The sequence below is a fragment of the Liolophura sinensis genome, chromosome 7, assembly GCF_032854445.1.
Source record: "Liolophura sinensis isolate JHLJ2023 chromosome 7, CUHK_Ljap_v2, whole genome shotgun sequence".
Classification (NCBI taxonomy): domain Eukaryota; kingdom Metazoa; phylum Mollusca; class Polyplacophora; order Chitonida; family Chitonidae; genus Liolophura; species Liolophura sinensis.
In genome coordinates this window covers 22,388,623-22,402,751 of record NC_088301.1, presented here as the reverse complement: position 1 = coordinate 22,402,751, position 14,129 = coordinate 22,388,623, and the positions used below count along the sequence as shown (strand labels likewise).

The following is a 14,129-nucleotide window of genomic DNA, read 5'->3' as shown; positions in this document are numbered from 1 at the left end:
TATTCCAAATGGGGAAACTGAAACTGTTTCAACTGTGTCTTCTAAATCTAAATACAAATCAAATGTATGTTAGCCAAGCATTAACTTTTTTTCATATGCGTTCCGACATTAGAAGTAATGCTTATGTCATTCTAGGGCTTGGCCATGTGGAATAATAACAGCTCAAACAGAACTAAGACTTCCTTAATATTCCGTCAGTTCTGAATCCTGAAACATCATCCCCAACGAGAAGAAGAACAACAATGCCGCCCTGTCACAGAACTCCTCGTCCCAGCCAAAAACATACACGTTGTACAGAACTCAAAAAATTAAACAAGGCTTAAAAAGAGGCGTAGACTTGGCCAGAGACAAATGCTCGCTTTTAACAAAGACAACTAGAGGTAATGTATTTCCCCACCATGCGGGACCACATATACAAGGAAAAACCAAATTAGCAGACATACCAATAGGCCTACTACAAAGTGGATGGCAGTCGTACTTTAATGAGAGCTATTAACGTTAGCCCCGTGTAGGTGAAAAACTGATCATGGACGTTGAGCATTATTGCACAGAGCACTACACGTGTTGCACACTTCTCACAAATAGCTGGATATGTAGATATAAACAGTCATCTTAGAACGTGGTCTTTGACGCCCTTAAACATGACCATTTAATACAGCGAAGAAAAGACTAAATATAGCGTCAATGAATTAACAACTTGCGATGTTAATCTATCTTACACCAGATATAAAGCAAACTTAATAGTGCAGAATGTATTCTTAAACCACTTAAATGCAGTTTTAAACAAATACGTCGGTAATCTAAGCGAATAAGTTCGGAATGTCTGGCTGCAAAATTCCGCTCTGAGAAGGTTGATAACCTTGAAGTCCTCACATTTCTTACCGATGCTTTCCGGTATCTGATTATAACATACATTACATCGTACTGCAGGTTTCACACAGTGTCAATGTTTGTGAAAGGAAATAAATTATACACTGGACAAGAGCAAATTGATATCTACTACCATCTCACCATAATGAAGCACTGCTGTCTACATTACCAAACGACCGAAATAGAATTTATAGTAAAATAACGGCACATTCCTGTTATAACCCAACAAGAGAGTATAACGCGGTGCAATAGCCAATCATCAATCCACACTACAAGAGCAAAGCATCAATCGACAAAACAGAACTAAGGTATCAATCTACAATACAAGAGTACTTCATCAGTCCACAATATAACAGCAAGTCATCAATCCGCATTGCAAGAGCATGTCATTGATCCACATTACAAAAGCAAGGCATCAATGCACAATACAAAAATAAGGTCTCAATCCAAAATACAAGAGCAACGTAACAATCCACGATAAAAACAAGGCATCAATCTACAAAACAGGGGCAAAGTACCAATCCACAATACAAGAGCAAGGGTACCCATCCACAATACAAGAGCAAGGTACCAATCCACAATACCAGAATAAGGTGCCAGTCTGCGATACCTGAGCAAGCCATCAATCCACAATACAAGAGCAAGGCATGAATAAACAGTACAAAAAACAAAACACCATTTAACAATATACGACATGAAAGTTTCCAGAGGGCATTAGTTCGCAGACGCAGAACGGGTCACACCTGGGACAAGAAATAAAAACATATGACCATGCATGTATACCTACGCTAAGCATTGCGACAGCCTAGGATTCGGGTAGAATCTATTTTGGGGGGACACTTTTCTAAAAACTAGTCTGGTGTAACAAGTATTTACATAAAATGCACGAAATTAAAATGGTTGCAATCTAAAAGACTACAACATTGAGAGTTAAAATGCTTTCTGGGTTAGCCATGTGGGTTTATTTACCCCACTGCGATGAATCTCGGTCATTCACACATGACACAGCTATGTCGGTTTATAGAAGAGCTAGGAATAAATCTACCATAAAAGAATGATGTATCAATTGTATCATTTTATTCTACCGTACTCAAGAATATTAAATTAATACGACGGTGGCTAGCACTATGGTTATCAATCTATATGATACACTGCTTCATCAAGGCATCATGTTACAATACAAGACCAAGGTATTAACTCCCAGTACAATCTGAGCAAGACATCAATTCAAAATAGAACATGAAAGTTTCAATCCAAAGACAAGTGCAAGACGTCAGTTTACAATGCTGTAACAAACCATCAATCCGCAATACGAAACGTAAGCATCTATCCAAGCACCAGAGCGAGGCACCAACACTATCAAGCCAATGTACTAAAACAATGCATCAGTTCACATTACAAGGTCAAGGCATTAATGTGTAATATACCAGAGATAACAATCCACAATGCCAGACTTCGGCATCAGTCCAGAACAAACGACCGCTTATTCGACCGAGGTCTCCAAAATAGTGTATAGGTCGCAGAACAGAAAAATTCTCTGTCCAAGGATGGAATAGAACTCACAGCTCGTGAGTCACAACCATAAGTCATTTTAAGGTAAAAAAAATACATGACAATGGTCAAAAATAGTTATGATGCGGTTCAAAAATACATGACAAGACTCCAAAATTGTCATGATACCGTTCAAAAATACCTGCCAAGGCTCAAGGATAGTCATGATACCTTTCATAAATACCTGACAATGATCAAAGATAGTGATGATGCCTGACAAGGCTCAAACGCCTGACACAGATCAAACGAAATAATAACACTAACAAAAACACTTAACAGCGATAAAGGAAAACGAGAGAGCCCTAAAAAAATACCTGACATGGAACAAAGAAATACAAAACGCGCAGACCCTCTACCCAACACAAAAGAGTACTGATCAAAATCTAAACAACAACCCATTTTTTGGTTTACAATAAGGCGAATACAATAATATAATAAAGTCTAACGGGAAAGCCAGTATAGTTAACACAATCACTGAAATGGTTCAAAGGTCTTCAAACCCACCCACCTAACACACCTATCACTGGCAATTACACATAGACCATACGGTAAATATTTGTGTAATTTCTATCCGATCTTTCTCCGTTACCAGCACTGGGAGCACAGACTTTATGAACATCCAATCAACTTGTTTATAATCCACAACCGATGTGACGCGTGCGCGAAGTATACCTCAGACGCAGGCGACATCTCGTTTCAATAATGCAATCGACAACCAGATCAGGTGAGCCGGCTAAATCCAACTACTCCCCATGTATATACCTTTGCACTATACCTATAGGCTATACATATGTGCTATACATCCCAGGGAAACCTGCATACTTCGCCTCTACAGCGACATAAAGCCGATGAGACATCCCCTAGAAACCCAGAGAAAATAGAGACATAAAGGCGGGGGAGACATCACACAGAAACCTCTATACCTTACCAAACTAGCGACATGCCTCGACACTATGGCGACATAAAGCCAATCAGTCATCCTGAAGCAACGTTCCACCATGCCTTGACACAATGACGATATAAAGACGAGGAGGCACCTTAAGAAACAACTGTATCTCAACACAATATTAAAGGAGAAGAAAACTTAAAAACATGACACTATATGCTGAAAAGAGCACAAGTTTTTCTATCTGGAGGTGCCTGCTGCATAATTTTGCTATTTTTCTCGCCAGACACGTAAAGCCTGAAACCGGCAAAGCTGGCATAAATCGCTTGGGGTGTGTTGCCTCTTAGCCAATGAGAGTCATTAAAACTGCCTGCTTGTTCGTGTAAACTCGGAACCTACGTCCACCATTCCGGTTTCCTGATCGTCAAGCGGAAAACGAACTGTACTGTTCTAGGAAGAAGAGTTCTACCGGGAATGTACGAACTGCACTTCAGCGGTTTCCGAAGGCAATTCTCCCTCTAACACAGAAGGCTTCAGGACTAGTTCTTAGCCAAAATGCAGTCGCCCACAACGGATTTTGGCGCTGACTTTATTTATAATTTATCAACTTGAGGTACACATAAGAATTTTTTATGGCATGCACCTGCGAGGAAATGCATACTCTGTTCAGTGCTATTTGATTGATATTTAAATTTTCTTCTCCTTTATTACATAACCAAGGAGACACCCCGCCAAACCTTGTGACAATAGAGACATAAAGCCGAGGGGACAACCTGGAGAAACGTTCCGCCATATCTCACCACAACAGCGTCATAAAGGCGAGGAGACATCCCAGAGAAACCGCCAGTCCTCGCCACAGCAGTGACATAAATGGTTAAAACCAAGAACTAAATGCACATGATGTTGTCCAAAGTCCACAACAGACATACCTCAGTAATGAATACAGGGTACCATCTACTGGCTTCAAGTGTATTTCCAAAAAGCTACGAGCATGTGTGACATAATTCGCTCTTGTGTGTACACAACAAAACTACAAGTTGAAATCCTGTTTGGTTGTTAATAAAAGCATGTCAGCGTCCAAAAATTTTATTAATATATTTATTACATGACTGGAGTTCGATACATTACCGGTGCTGGAGAATATTTCACGACATCGTTCAGATTTATTTTATGTTTTTGGAGGAACTCATTGTCCCCCGACAGGTACCAGAGAAACCTGCCTGACGTAGCAGAACTAGCACTAGCTGGATTTGAATTCGGTCACGAATTAATTGGGCTGCCTATAATGTTCTGTGAGCGAGGGATCCAATTTTCACTTCGCACGAGCGCAGCGTAATGACCCAGGAGTCTCTCACCAATGCGGTCGCTGTGAGTTCAAGTCCAGCTCATGCTGGCTCCCTCTCCAGTCGTACGTGAGAAGGTCTTTCAGCAACCTGCGGATGGCTGTGGGTTTCCTAATGGCTCTGCCGGGTTCCACCCGCCATAAAGCTAGCCGCCGTATTAGTGAAATATTCTTGAGTACGGCGTAAAATATCAATCAAATAAATAAATAAATAAATAAAATTTTCACTTAATGGGGTCCTTTGAAGCACACTGTATTGTTAACAGCGCTGTAATAAGGAAAAGTTAGTGCAATGGAATCAAAGCTTCGTGTAGACGAAGATGCTAATATTTTACATGATCACCTTCACCCCGTCCCACCCCATCCCACCCAACCTCACCTCATCCCCTCCCCCATAAAGGTACCAGCAGTGAAAGGTCACGTCATATGTTCAATGATTTGAAATTTGAATCCCACGTTCCAGGATTTTATTTTGCACCTCACATACAGCTGAAATAGACATGCTCTAGTTTTTGCTTAATTTTCGTAGATTACTATCGTTATACAACAAAATTCTCATCAATATGTAGCTTACAAATCGAAAGAATTCTGTCTAACCACCAACTTCGACTGAAAGTTCATACCATCAAAAACGTGTGAAAAATTTCTCCAAGATGGCCCGCAAAACGGTACAGACTTAGCGATAGGTTGAGCTGACCAACACCTAGACAGAAGGATCACAAATGGGTTCGCTAATGCTAAGATAATCCTGTCACCTCCTAATGGCCTAGCACTTTTAATGGAATAGGCCGTGTCATGATCTGCCCGATATCCTAATAAAAGCTCCAGGCTGGGTGTCATGTCTGGTGTCTGTACAATATCACTCCACATAGGCAGCACTATAAATCAGACAATTGCAAAGCACACAAACACCAGGGGTTATAGTTGCATTAAACATTTGTCCAGTATTAACAAAACCAGAAATACTTCGAACGATTTGGGAAAAACAAGTCCTTCATCCATCGCATGACCTGTATGTGATAGCTATGCTTCACATGTTTGTCCTGTAGAGATTGTCTTGTTTTATTTCATCATCTGCAGGGAGAATGTGTGTTCATTACAAGCGAAATGGCTTGGTACTAGCGAGCTGGCTTGGTACTAGTGAGCTGAAATTTGAATCCCACGTCCTGTAGCAAAGTAGTTTGGTACCATCGAGATAGCGTCGCACTGTAGCCAAGTAGCGTGGTAATATGGTAGCATGATGGGCTTCCTCCAACCATAATGCTTTTGGCGCAGACATATGTGCAGGAGTTTATTCTTGGATATGGCCAAAGAGATGATTCATATAAGTGCAATAAATGTATAATTATAATTAGGAGCTTGTTTCAAAGCTGATGATCTGGCAGATCTTTCAGTTTTTTCTAACGGGGATCAATCTAGCCATTGTGATGATTATTCACAGAAGAGGGTTTAATTATTCACAAGAATCCGTGGCCTGCTGGGCTGTACCGATTGAATCAGATGGTTGGTGAGTTAAAGATCTGGTGAATCAGATGGATGGTAAGTCAATAACCTGGTGAATCAGATGGTTGGTAAGTCCAGAGTCTGGTGAATAAGATGGTTGGTAAGTCAAAAGTCTGGTGAATCAGTTGGTTGGTAAGTCAAGAGTCCGGTGAATCAGATTGTTGGTAAGTTGACAGTCTAGTGAATCAGATGGTTGCTAAGTCGAGAGTTTGTGAATCAGCTGGTTGGTAAGTTGAGAGTCTGGTGAATCAGATAGTTGCTAAGTCGAGAGTTTGTGAATCAGATGGATGGAAAGTCGACAGCCTGGTAAATCAGATGGTTGGTAAGTCGGGTGGTAAATCAGATGGTTGGTAGGTCAGTACTCTGGAGAATCAGATGGTTGGTAAGTCGAGAGTCCGGTGAATCAGATGAATGGCAAGACAAAAGTCTGGTGAATCAGATAGTTGGTAAGTCAAGAGTGCGGTGAATCAGATGGATGGTAAGTAAAAAGTCTGATGAATCAGAAGATTTGTAAGTCGAGAGTCTGGAGAATCAGATGGTTGGTAAGTCAAAAGTCTGATGAATCAGATGGTTGGTAAGTCAAGAGTCTGGTGAATCAGATGGTTGGTAAGTCGAGAGTCTGGAGAATCAGATGGTTGGTAAGATGAGAGTGATGAATCAGATGGTTGGTAGGTCAAAAGTCTGATGAATCAGATGGTTGGTAAGTCAAAAGTCTTGTAAATCAGATGATTGGTATGTCGAGAGTGGTAAATCAGATGGCTGGTAAGTCAAAAGTTTGATAAATCAGATAATTAGTAAGTCGAGAGTCTGGTCAACCAGATGGTTGGCAAGTCGAGAATCTAACTTGTGAATCAAATAAGCGATACATATGAAAGTCGAGAAAAACAAAACCAGGTGAATCAGACGCTTGTCTTTCCTGTTAAACGATTACACCTGCTTAACTCTTCAAACCTTACACATGGATACCTTTTCATCTCATTTAAGCTACAAATGGTAAGATTTGTGTTTTACGCCGTACTCAAGAATGTTTCACACGACGGCGGCCTGCATTGTGATGGGTTGAAACCGGGCCCGGGGGACATCCACGACCATCCGCAGGTTAATACCAGACCCTTCCACGTACGGGTCAGGAGAGGAAGCCAGCATGAGCTGGACTTGAATTCACAGCGACCGTATTGGTGGGAGACTGCTGGGTCATGACGCTGCGCTAGCGCGCGCTAACCAACTGAGCCACGGAGGCCCAGGTAATATCTTAACCAACCGTACACATGGTATAAGATCTTAATTAATGTAACATTTTAAAAGATGTTTATCAACCTTAAAGCTGTAATTAAGTGTTATTTAGACTTTTAAGTTGTTCAAAGTCAAGATGGAGAATAGAACTGGAACACGATTTTCTTTTCTCTATATATAAAGCCATACAATGGTCATTGTATAACCAGTTTTATTTAATTTGTAACTACGGCCATGGAATTCGGACCAGTAATGGTCCTTGTATAATGGAAGTTTCAACCATAAATTAATAGGTAAGTTTATCTGGCTGCTAACCGGATAAAAACAGTCCCGTATAGCCTTTCCACAATTTAGAATGCAGGGAATACTGTATAACCTTTCCACAATGTTCAGAGCCCAGGGAATATCATATAGCCTTTCCCACAAATGTTCAGAATGCAGGGAATACGGTATAGCCTTTCACACAATATTGAGAATGCAGGGAATACCGTATAGCCTTTTTCCCAATGTTCAGAATACAGAGAATAACGTATAACCTTTTCCCCCAATGTTCAGAATACAAGGAATAATGTATAACCTTTTCCTTAATGTTCAGAATTCAAGGAATATCATATAACCTTTCCCCCAATGTTCAGAATGCAAGGAATACCATATAACCTTTTCCCTGCTGCGCCAAATTCAAGCATTAGCATTATATCATTTTCCCTAATAACCGGGATGCAAGGAATACCAATGTGCAGAATATAAGAAATACCATGTGGCCTTTTCCATAGTGTGCTTAATGTAAGGAATATCGCGCGGCTTTTTCATTAAACTTAACGCAAGGAGTGCCATGTGGCCTTTTCAACTGTGCCCTTGATGTTAGGAACACCATGTAGCCTTTTACACAGTGTGCTTAAATCAAGGAGTACCGAGTTGCCTTTTCCACAGTGAGCTTAAAAAAAATGTAAGGAATACCATGCAGACTTTTCCACGCTGAACTTAATGTAAGGAACACCATGTAGATTTTTCCACAGTGTGCTTAAATAAGTACCAAGTAGCATTTTCTACAGTGTACTTAATATAAGGAATACCATGTAGACTTTTATGCAATGTGGCAGGAAGATTACACAAACATTCCATCAAGGCTACAGAATGTAAAGAATACAACATAGCATTTTATTTTTATATTGAACACAGGTGATACCACATAGCATTTGCAATATGTAGAATGCAAGGAATATCATGTAACATTTTCTACTTGTACTGAACACAAGTAATACCTCATAGCTTTTGCAATATGCAGAATGCACGGAATATCACGTAACATTTTCTACTTGTACTGAACACAAGTAATACCTCATAGCATTTGCAATATGCAGAATGCACGGAATATCACGCAACATTTTCTTTTTGTATTGAACACAAGTAATAACACACAGCATTTGCAATATGCAGAATGCAAGGAATACACCGTTTTCTCCCGATGTCAGTCTGAATGTTATTCATATTTTCGACTTTTCTTTTCTATGGCATCCACATGTACATTGTCTCATCTTTTTATACATTGGAAGTTCTGACATGCACTTTATTCGCATGGAAACCTTCCTGTAAGATCTGGAATCGAGCTGTCTTCGTTCACCTGATCTACCGATGAGATCAGCCCGATGTAGACCTCACTCCCTCCTTTGATATTACAGCCCACCACCACTACCCCACCCTCCAGTGCCAAGCCAAGTCCCCTTGGTCTAGCCAGACATATCCAAAGGTAATATTACAACCCACTTAGTGAATTGAAGTCTATCTGTCTGACGTCGAGACTAGGCCAGACATTAAATAGATGCCGTCAATTGAGTGATGAGGCAAACAGCTAGAGCTGAGCTCTGTGTCCGGCCGCTTTGTTCACCTAGGATGGCTCTTCAAAGGGCTGCTGAACAGGCTACAGTCTGCAGTCACAAGCCATTGCATAAGAACAACAACGATTAGCATGTACGGCTAGCGAGGTCATATAACCTGATGAAAACCAAAGCCGCCCGCCATATTACAGCCTGCCAATGAAATATGGCTTGGATCACGATTCGTGTGTGGTGATGCTCATGCTAGTCTTCCTCCATGATAGGAACAACATCAGACATTTACATTATTCTCGTCGTTTTAACGTTATTTACATTCTCAATGACAAATCATGCACGTTTGGCCATTTTATGGCTCGTTAAAAGACCCAGATGAATTATGTGGCATAACCACAGCAAAGCAGGGGAAAAGGCTACATGGTAATCCTTGCATTTACGTGCTCTGCAATAAGCGGGTGTACTGTAGTTAACATGGCATGCTGTCAGCAAGCACGTTCTATAGAGGGCATGTACACACGTATTACATAATGCATGCCAATCTGACCGTGACCCCGAGGACGAGCACATATAGCATGACTCACCTGTCCTGTAGAAGTCGATCACCGAGTTAAAGACGGCCGGGTGGCGATCAAAGAAGTACTCCTCTTGTTGACGCGACTGCATGTGCGTCTCGGAGAGGCGGGAGAGGCGCGTGTTGGGCACGTTGCGCAACGTGGACACGTGCGTCTCGTGACGGATTCCCCCAACGTTCAGCATGATTCTCTGATCCGACGTCATCGACTGTCTTCCTCGCCGTTTCGGAGTGGCCGTCATGCTAGCCGTCTCCTCGGCCGAATACGCAGGCGGAGGGCCATGGCTAGCTTTCCCCGATCCCTCCATTCTCCAGGGACCCTTCCTGTTTGTGAATTATTAGGCCAGTCTCCTCACATCGCGTTTTCCGCTGGGTGCTGAGCGAGACAGGCCCGCCCCGCTCCCGGGCGTCGATCGGATAACGGGCACACGGGAGTTGCTGGCATGGCGTCGATCCACCGTCATCTGCGCTCGTGAACAGGTAGAAATGACAAGCAGACACGGATTTCTGAGGCTGTTTACGGGGAGACAAATGTGCGATAGAAACACAGACTGTCACAGTTCTCTTCACAACTGGAAGCAGACATGTTATCCATATCCACCAATGAGAAATACCACAAGCCGGCCTCCTGAAACTGAGATATTTGAATTAAACATGAGCTTTGTATGCTGATAGGCGGCACACCTCTCCTTGCTGCGCAGTTTCTCGTCCTTCCCGATCAGGGTAAAGCGCTGCTCCAAAAAAAACCCCAAAAAACACTTCGACGTAAACGCTGCCAAATTCGGCGCTCCTCTATTAAAGCTGTAGACGTTGCAGGCTAAAAGAAGTTAGTCAGTCATGGGAACGCCGTGGCGATTTTCTCAGCTGCATTCCTGCGGTTGACGAGCTAAAAGTCAGACACCATCTGGCGGGGCGTTGTGGCACAATAAAACAACAAAGAACCCTCCGCTCTTCTATAACACGAGCTCGATTAACCCAGGATACAAAATTGCCAGCGAAACAGATCAAAAAGCAAAGGTATTACAGCCGGTTGATGTCGCCATCCTCCACATGGACCGAATCAGATGATAGTCTATTGCCAATGCGATTTCGCTCCCAGACATAATCTCTTTCAGCGATGAACAGTCTGCAGCAGTTGCCATAGCAACGTCTCTTGGAAATACAGCGAGAAAAAAAAAACACGTTTTGACTGAAACCACACAGGCTATAGCGATCTGTCGTTACAAAGATGTCGAAAGTTAGCAGCCATTGGCGATTGGATGGGGAAATGAATGTTGGCAAAAGACGAAAACAACCGGTGGGGGCGGACCTTCGGCGAAAGGGCGCGGATTACAATACCAAATTGTCTGGGTCACTAAGAGAAACACCGCAGAGAACGAAGATGGATAGGTGACGTCCAACTCAAACATCTCCTAACTTAGCTGTACGTGTTAGTGTGTAAACCAATAGGGCAGGGTGCTTGACATCAAGGCCATGGAAAAACATACTTTATTGTATTCCGATGAGATGAGGAATTGAGATTTGTCGGCAGTGGCACAGCTGATATGATCGATCATGGACTTTGTCAGCGCTAATGCTTTCAGTTTTCACCGATTCAGACATTCTCGTCTGCTGGCTATATCTCCACCCCTTCAGAACTGGCCACACCCAGTTACTTATTACTTGCTGTACACATCACTTCTCTCGTCTACTACATCAACCCAGACACATCGGGTCCACATGTGACACACATCTGTCGTAAACAAGAAAATTGCTAACTCTGCTAATGAATATAAAAGAGTACAGTACACTGAGACCAAGTAACCACGACAGTGTGATAGCTGGCAAATGGTCACACGTGACCGGTGAAATTCGCCCTCTTGTCAGTTTACCTCAGTTAGAGTTTTATTCCAACTGTTCATGTTTCTTCTAAATGTTTAAATAGCAGCAACTTATACGCTCACCCCACCATAATGCTGACCGTGGTCGTTTAAGTGAAATATTCTTGAGTACGGGGTAAAACGCCAATCAAGTAAATATATAAATATACGTCCACCCCTTTCACCCTGGGCTATGCAGAATTATGTGGGGGGAATGTGCAGTAATGTTAATAGCACTTTATTAGATGCCAATGATCAATGACTTCTCAAACTACGGTGTTGTTTTCATAATTTAATAAATAATCATATGAGAACAAGAGGCCTCGGGGATGCTTAGGTGTAATAGATAATCACACCTAAAACTCTGTCTCTGGTACACACAGGACGTGTCACCTCTAGATACTAGCCCTTATCCCCAAACCTTTAAATACGTCACGACCGCATTATCCAGTAAATATTATGAAAAGATTTACAAAATAGAAAGTGAAACCAGGGCAGCAACGACAGTGTGATAAATGGTAAATGGTCACACGTAACCGGTGAAATATGGCCTCTTGTCACTTTACCTCAGTTAGGGTTTTACCCTATCCCCCTAGCGTCATAGCTTAAGCAGAAAAAAACATCTCATTGTTTACGCTGAACTGAGAGCCGCACCTATAGAATGCTATCCCCATCATCCATCCTATCCAGGGAATGTCACGCCTAGAATTAAAACCGCTCGCACCCCCTTCACCCCCAATTCCCCCACTCCCCACCCCCCTACACAAGTCAGAAAATGTCGCGCTCATCCAGACATCACCGTTCCCAACTCAACGAGGTGTTCACATAGTATGCCTTTCATAGACTATAATACGTATTGCGCAGTGTAATGAAATAAGTTCTGCCTCAATGAACAATGCCATGTTATTTTTCCTAGCATTACGTATTGCAGATTGGTAAACAATATTCTGCCTCAGTGAACAATATCTTGCTTCTTTTATCTAGCTTGTCATTGTTTAGATTTTCCTTTGTTTTTTGTTTGATTTTTCCTTTGTTTGCTTTGTATTTTGCTTTTTTCTATTTTCTCTTTTTTTTTCAATGTAAGGAGGAGCTCATTATAGCATGGTTTCCTCTTCACGCTCACAGGCGGCTGGGATGAGTTCTGTTTATAACATGACTGTATAGACATTGTGGGCGAATCTAGGGACAATGACGGCAGGAACAACACTATCGATTTTTTGGCGGTGCTATGATCAGAGAGAATCTGGGCTGTGTGTCAACTAGCCTGTAACTGCTCGAAGATTCTGGATGCTTTTTTTGCACGGCAGGTATATAGGCTGTAGCGCTACCGGACTTACCCACAGGAGTTACCGGACTTAGTTGCATAACAATGGCAGCTCGCTAAACAACAGTCAATAACAGCTTTGGCGACATGGATAGTTTCGCTCCTAAATTAAGGTTTAGATCCGTTTACGTACAGGATGGTGGGAAAAGGGTGCGCCAGTGATCAGAAAGGTCTCGTTTGTATTCATCAGACGACATAAAGCGGCCAGTAATTGTAAACAGGCGTTATTTTTAACCCGATCAGAATAGCTGTTTTTCACGATAGGGTTTAGGTGTAGTGTTATTAAAGGATCAGTATTTACACCAAGTTCATAAAGCGTTACGAGAACAACAACCCAATGAACGTAAGTATCTAAGTGTAGAAAATAAATTTTTATCCCATAGCCTGCTATGAACAGTGTTCATTGCGATCGAGAAGTAGCGAAACATTTGTCGACAAATTTTAGAAATTCGACCGATCATATTCGTCTTTGACTTGGTATGATCAAAGACCTTGTGATTATAGAAAAGACCCTTTCTATTTTGTCAAAACCCAACGTACAAGGTAAACCCCAAAGCACACATGCGTACATATACACATACAACAAAATGCTGACAATTCGTAGACCTCCTGTTATTATCTTTTGGGTAAATATGGATGGAGTGCCAGGAATTTCTGCTATTGTTCTTAATAAGTGTAAATATGGATGGAGTGCCAGGAATTTCTGCCATTGTTCTTAATAAGTGTAAATATGGATGGAGTGCCAGGAATTTCTGCTATTGTTTTTAATAAGTGTAAATATGGATGGAGTGCCAGGAATTTCTGCTATTGTTTTTAATAAGTGCGACTAATTCCACTTAATCCTGGGTTACGGGATGCGCATGCTCCGTGCTGAGTCATATCTCCGCCTTGGATGTATGAAGGGTTGCATCCAATCAAAGGCAAATCGACACTGATTAACGAGAACTGATATATCTGCACAGTACACGATTTAGATACCGTACTGATTTAATTCATGCCCTCATAGTACACTCTTTGCATCTTTTAATTATGCATTATTGAAAACCCCTGACATGATGTTCTTCATAATTCCTTAATGTATATACTTTGAAATTCTTCTTATAACAGTGCTCTTGTGAGTCCTAACCTGAAACGTCGATTATAGTTGACAGTTGGTGT

General features: G+C 41.8%; 1 protein-coding gene across 1 annotated transcript in view; it reads right to left on the bottom strand.

The window, feature by feature from the left end:
* LOC135470741 (potassium voltage-gated channel protein Shaw-like) overlaps positions 1-10,030 on the bottom strand; it is a 40,967-nt gene extending 30,937 nt beyond the window's left edge. The window contains 1 exon segment of the mRNA XM_064749780.1: positions 9,799-10,030. Coding sequence (XP_064605850.1) covers positions 9,799-10,030 — 232 coding nt within the window.
* Positions 10,031-14,129: the final 4,099 nt, after the last annotated feature.